The 6,000-nt window shown below is 43.0% G+C and overlaps 1 protein-coding gene and 1 long non-coding RNA gene across 3 annotated transcripts in view; both read left to right on the forward strand.

Moving 5' to 3' along the window:
- Positions 1 to 2,298: 2,298 nt before the first annotated feature.
- LOC144686282 (homeobox protein Dlx2a-like) lies at positions 2,299 to 4,255 on the forward strand. The gene is made up of 3 exons (XM_078551368.1): positions 2,299 to 2,741; positions 2,882 to 3,063; positions 3,308 to 4,255. The coding sequence occupies exons 1-3, from the start codon at positions 2,426 to 2,428 to the stop codon at positions 3,614 to 3,616; spliced, it is 807 nt and encodes a 268-aa protein (XP_078407494.1). The 5' UTR covers positions 2,299 to 2,425; the 3' UTR covers positions 3,617 to 4,255.
- Positions 4,256 to 4,613: 358 nt separating this feature from the next.
- LOC144686644 (uncharacterized) overlaps positions 4,614 to 6,000 on the forward strand; it is a 50,302-nt gene continuing 48,915 nt past the window's right edge. For both annotated transcript variants that reach the window (XR_013577967.1, XR_013577966.1), the window contains exon 1: positions 4,614 to 4,679. This is a non-coding gene — a long non-coding RNA (uncharacterized LOC144686644). The remainder of the gene's footprint in view (positions 4,680 to 6,000) is intronic.

The raw sequence follows: 6,000 nt of genomic DNA on the forward strand, positions 1-6,000 counted from the left end.
CAAGGTAAATCGTGGGAAGAGCGAGGCCATATTCTTTGGGAACTGGGCTGACCGATCCTTTGTCCCCTTCACCGTCAGGGCTGACGGCCTGAAGGTGCTGGGGATATGGTTCAGAGGGACCGGGGCATGTGTTAGAAACTGGAAGGAGCGAGTGTCTATGATGAAAAGAAAACTGGGCATGTGGGAGCGACGCTCCCTCTCCATTGTGGGTAAGGACCTGGTCATCAGGTGTGAGGCACTCTCACTGTTGCTGTAAATGTCTGGCCTATTCCAGACTCCCGCGCGATGGTGATCACCCGAGCCATCTTTCGCTTTATCTGGAGGTCGAAAATGGATCGTGTCTGCAGGGACGCGATGTACACGCCTCTAGATAAAGGGGGAAAAAACGTGCCCAACCTCGCCCTCATACTGATAGCCACCTTTGTGTGCGGCTGCATCAAGCTGTGTGTAGACCCTCAGTACGCAAACACCAAGAGTCACTACGTGCTGAGGTTCTACCTGTCCCTAGTGTTGCGAAGAATGGGTCTGGCCACGCTGCCACGGAACGCTCCAAGTAGTTGGACCGTGCCGTACAACCTGTCCCTGGTGGAAAAATTTATGCAGAGAAACAGCTTTGACCACAAGTCCATCAGGCAGTGTTCGGCACATAACGTCTTAGAGGCCCTGCGGGAAAAGGAGAGGGTGGATCCTGTGGGATGGTTCCCCAAGTAGACTGTCAAAGTCACTTGGCAGAATGCCTCATCGCCAGAACTTTCCAACAAGCACCAAGACGTAGCTTGGCTGGTGGTGAGAAAGACCCTCCCCGTCAGATCCTTCCAACACACCAGGAGTCTCACCCCCTCTGCACGTTGCCCTCGAGGTGGCTGTGGTGGGGACGAGACCGTTGTTCATCTCCATGTGGATTGTGCCTTTGCAAAGAAGGTCTGGAGAGAGATGCAGTGGTTTCTGTTGAGGTTCATCCCGAGCAGTGCAGTGACACAGGACTCTGTACTCTACGGACTGTTCCCAGGGACACACACTGAGACAAACATCAACTGCAGCTGGAGGATCATCAAGTCGGTGAAAGACGCTCTTTGGTCTGCCCGAAACTTGTTGGTCTTCCAGCGCAAAGAGTTGTCCCCGACCAAGTGTTGCAGACTGGTACATTCCAAAGTTCAGGACTACGTGCTGAGGGATGCACTAAAGCTTGGGGCAGCCGCCGCAAAGGCGCAATGGTGAAAGGTCGCTGTCTAAGACCTTTCTGTCACAGTGCACCGAGGGGCTGGGAACTGTTGAGAGCCCCTCGGGCTGTACAGCTCAAAATGAATGTATGCAGTGAATACTAATTGTATTATAAAAGTATTGAAGCACCTCAGAGTGCAACATGGTGTATGTTGATAACTCCAATATCTTTGTCTGATTGTCTGCATTGAGCATATTGAAATGATTGTAATATTCATTGATTGTATTGATACACCTTGTGATACATGTGTAAAAGTTGAATCTGATTGTACTTTTGTGATGGTGATTTTGAAATGTTTTGGAATGTTCTTCCAGATATTTTATGAATAAAGTATATTTTTCAACAACAAAAAAAGAAAAGGTGGTGGAGGCAGAAACTCTCATCATATTTTTAAAAAATACTTGAAAATGCATTTCACTACTGCAACCTATAGGGCTAAAGACCAAGAGCTGGAGAGTGGGATCAGGCTATATGGCACTTTTTCTTCCGGCATGCACACGATGGGCCGAAAGGCCACCTTCAGCGCGTTAAATTTTCTATGTTTGCAGCAGAAGGTTTTCCAAGCTTGGATTCATTGTTTGAACCGTCTGACACAAACTGAAATATTCGAATCGGGTTCTGGCGAGGATAACTGTATAAACTTGATTAAATTAAATCCATCTACAAGTGCTTGCTTAAAGTTTTTTTTTATAAAATCGGGTAGGGTTTGGTGAGTAGTTGCAGCCAGCCTCAGCACACTGAACGGAATAATGTGTTTACTTGTTTGATTTCAAGATAGAACAAGACACATTAAAAAAAAGGGACAAAGCTGCTCATTGTGATTCCCCAGAGTATGTTTCTCAGGCCTGCACCGCACAACATGTTACATGAACGATGTTGTTAGCAGAGCTCAGCCACCCGCACTTACCCCCACTCCTGCTCCGCCTGTGCTCCTACCAGCACCAACCTGCCCAGCGGGCTCCCCACCACCACGGGACACAATTGCGCCTGCCGATTGGCTGCTGCTTAGCAACCTCACGGCAAGCTCACGTGACCCGCCTTTAATGCTGGGGCGCTCGAAGCTTGCAGACAATTGGAGAGCATCAACTCTGCATCAGCTCTTTCGTGCAGCACCACAATAACATGCTTTCCAAATCAGCACCGACGTCTTTCTGAGCTGATATTGTTACTTTGTTTTTTTTTACATTTTTTTTATATATAACAATGACCGGAGTGTTTGACAGCCTTGCTGCAGATATGCATTCGAACCAAATTACCTCGAGTTATCACACCATGCACAAGTCACAGGAATCTCCAAATTTGCCAGTGTCTACTGCAACTGACAGCAGCTATTACAATGGGCAACAGCACGGCCCCTGCGCCGGGTCACCTTATGGACAGCTTAACTCCTACCAGTTCCATGTTGGTAACATGAACAACCTTTCGTACAGTGCCAAATCCTACGAAATTAGTTATTCAAATTGTTACAACTCCTACAGTTCCTATGGTTCAAATAATTCGCCTGCAAATGCTGATGTAGGTAAGTTTATCAGCATGTGAGAGCACAGCGTCCTGCATTTAAATACACAATGCCGACTTCCTCGTCTGGATGCCTGCCTTCATAACTTGTGATGGCACTGTAAATGTTTCTAAATCGAAAATGATTTCTTTTTGTTTCAGAAAAAGACTGCGAGCCTGAAATCAGGATAGTCAATGGGAAACCAAAGAAAGTTAGAAAACCTAGAACTATTTATTCCAGCTTCCAACTCGCAGCTTTGCAGAGGCGTTTTCAGAAGACCCAGTATTTGGCTTTGCCAGAAAGGGCCGAGCTGGCTGCTTCCATGGGCCTTACCCAAACTCAGGTGAGACTATACAAGGGAGACATCATTCGAGAGATTTTGATATTTTTTTTTTGGGGGGGGGGGGGGTCATTTAAATCGATTTGATGCGTTAACGCTTAAACCAACCAGTTCTTCAAGCTAAATCTGCAACTTGTGCAAATACATTATTTTAGGGCCATACGAAACTCTAGTCTGAAGCCATGTAAATGTTTTCTACACGGTCTGTATGTCAATTTTTTTCTGACATTTTATTTTTGAAATATAGGTAAAAATTTGGTTTCAGAACCGCCGGTCTAAATTTAAGAAAATGTGGAAAAACGGAGAAATGTCAAAAGAGCCGAATCTAAGTGCCGGCGATTCTCCTCCCTGCAGTTCCCCTCCATCCTCGATAGCATGGGACTATTCTACGCACCAGAGAATCAACAGCAACTCAACCATCGCACAGAACAACGGACCGGCCGCGGCCTTTATAGGGAACTACTCCTGGTATCCTGGTTCAAATGGTGCTTCACAATTTCATTCAACCCCAATTCTTCAACATCAGCCCACGATCAACCCAGGGGCAATATACTGAACCCACATTACTGCAGACAGACAGATGGCCGAGAGCCTTCCAAGACAGGGAAAATTCAAATGTTTCAAAGAAAAAAAATACTGCAGTACCATCCTTTATAACGTTTGTAATAACTGGTGCCTTTGCAAATGACCTCATTTTCTATGTTTTCCAACAAACTGTGTGGTATTTATGAACTGTAGACAGTTCAGTGCTCGTTATTAAAACTCGCTGTGTAGACGATCGAAAATAATCTGTAAATAAATACATTCTTTCGTGCAGAACTACCTGAATACGAATGTGCAACTATTGGATTATTTGTTGTGATATAACCATGATATTATTGTGTTACTTATGTAGCTGCGCCAATGATGTCTGAGTTACTGTACCATTGATATGTACCCGTTGGTTCAACCCTACATTTAAAGTCTTTTGGAAAAGGATTGAAATTGTGCTACTGATTTTTCCACAAGTCATAGATTTGGAAAAATAACTATTTTCTTTATTTATTCTAAAAAAAAACAACTTCTTTACAGTGTTGCTTTTATGAAAAGAAATATATTATTTAAATAAATATTGTTTAACTGTTATTTCTATGTTGCTAGATTAATAACAAACTTTTGACTAAAGCCATTTTTTAATTAAAAAATGTTTTCTTTTGATTTTAGTTGTGGCTTTATTGAAATGTACAAGAAAATCTCCCAGTAATGATCACAACTGCGCGGCCAGCCTGTGCTAGAACACTATCCAAATGTTTACCAGCAAGGATACTAGTTTGGAAAAGACATACAGCGCCATAGTTTAGCTGTGTGCTATTAACGTATAGGCGCCAAATCAGAGGATTGTTACAACTGGGTACTTGTTTTGCAGATTAAAGATATGTATGCGTTACGGCGGCAATGTCTTAACGCAGACATTCATCAATCAGCTGCAATTCTCTACATTATATCCTGCTCCGCCCTCCGGAGAGCTGGCGCCGGATAAATTTATCTCATAAATATTCCCTCTGACGTAACTATTGGCGAACCAGGTTGAAAGTAGAATAATGGCTCGTTATCGAAAGAGTATTTAATTCCCCCTCAATGTGAGTAGTTACTCAAGCAGGTTTAGATGTATAGTTCGGATAATTTTGCTGGTAAATAGCTTGCAATAGTTGTGCTAAAACTGTTAATGTTACTGTTCTTACTCCTGGGACACAAAATGAATTCTGACCTAACACTCAGACAAAACAATTCTATTCAGAAATACATTACGATTGTGTGACATCGTGTTTTCACATTTTAGTTTCAACTCTCCGCCGCCTGGAAGCAACCTTTCAACTCAAAGCGGATTGAATAATCTATGTGCATAATAACTACTTGAAAGATTCTCGAAGAAGACCTAACATTGTCACTGAAATTAAATGAATGACAAAGTAGTTTGAAAAGATTTCCCCTTCTGGATTTTTGTTAACAAGACAACGTTTCTTTTCTCGGGACTTGCATGTAGTCGATGATTAACAGGCCCAACTCTTTGGCCTCGGGCGGAAAGTTTAAACTAGTTGTTCGAGGCACGCAAAGCGCATTGGCATGCGAGTTTAGAGAGGCAAGCTTGGCTCAGAAGCGAGTAGACAAACTGGAGACAGAGCTCCTCTCTGTAGATTTTTTTTTATTAACCACGAGAGACACAACCCGGCTGAAATCGCCCCAAGCAAACCACTTGTAAGCGCAGCAACAGCGAAACCACAGAAACAGACCTCGGATGCAGTTGGAGCTTTGTTTTCTTGAGAGCTGTTGCCTCTGGGGGAAAATGATTCGAAATATTAAATCCTATCAGAATATACATATAAAATGATAGCTGCACATGTTCGAACAAGGTCGAAATACGTGCTCATGCTGTTAGTAGATATAAACCCTCCTGATTCAACCAGTCTGGCGGCACATTACCTGAACCCTAGGCTGCCATTTCCATCGTGTTTTGAAACCAGAATGTGCAACATTGGAACAATGTCCATAATAAATAGTTGGAAATAAACTGATCAATGTTATATTTGCGAAACATCATGATATATGTGCGTCATCTTTATATTAACGCTCACCCGTCAGAACTCAAGCAGAAACGTGCGCTGGATTTTCGATTTGAAAATATTCAGACTGTAAATTGACCCGGTGTATTATTTTTCGTTGTAGAATACGCAAACATACGTGACTAGAAGGGCCACCGCCTGAAAGAGAATCCGTGCATTTTTAATTTCTCCACAAAATAGGCGCATTCTGTCAATAGAAGCTGCAACTACAGCTACAACCGGTGTCTGGAAACTAGAAAATTTAGATTGATTAGACGGTGGAGTTATTTTTTTAAGGGGTACATGGTAGTAGCAAATATAGCGGTTTCAGATTATATAACAATAAATTTACTTAAACTGA

The sequence above is a fragment of the Cetorhinus maximus genome, chromosome 11, assembly GCF_964194155.1.
Source record: "Cetorhinus maximus chromosome 11, sCetMax3.hap1.1, whole genome shotgun sequence".
Taxonomy (NCBI): domain Eukaryota; kingdom Metazoa; phylum Chordata; class Chondrichthyes; order Lamniformes; family Cetorhinidae; genus Cetorhinus; species Cetorhinus maximus.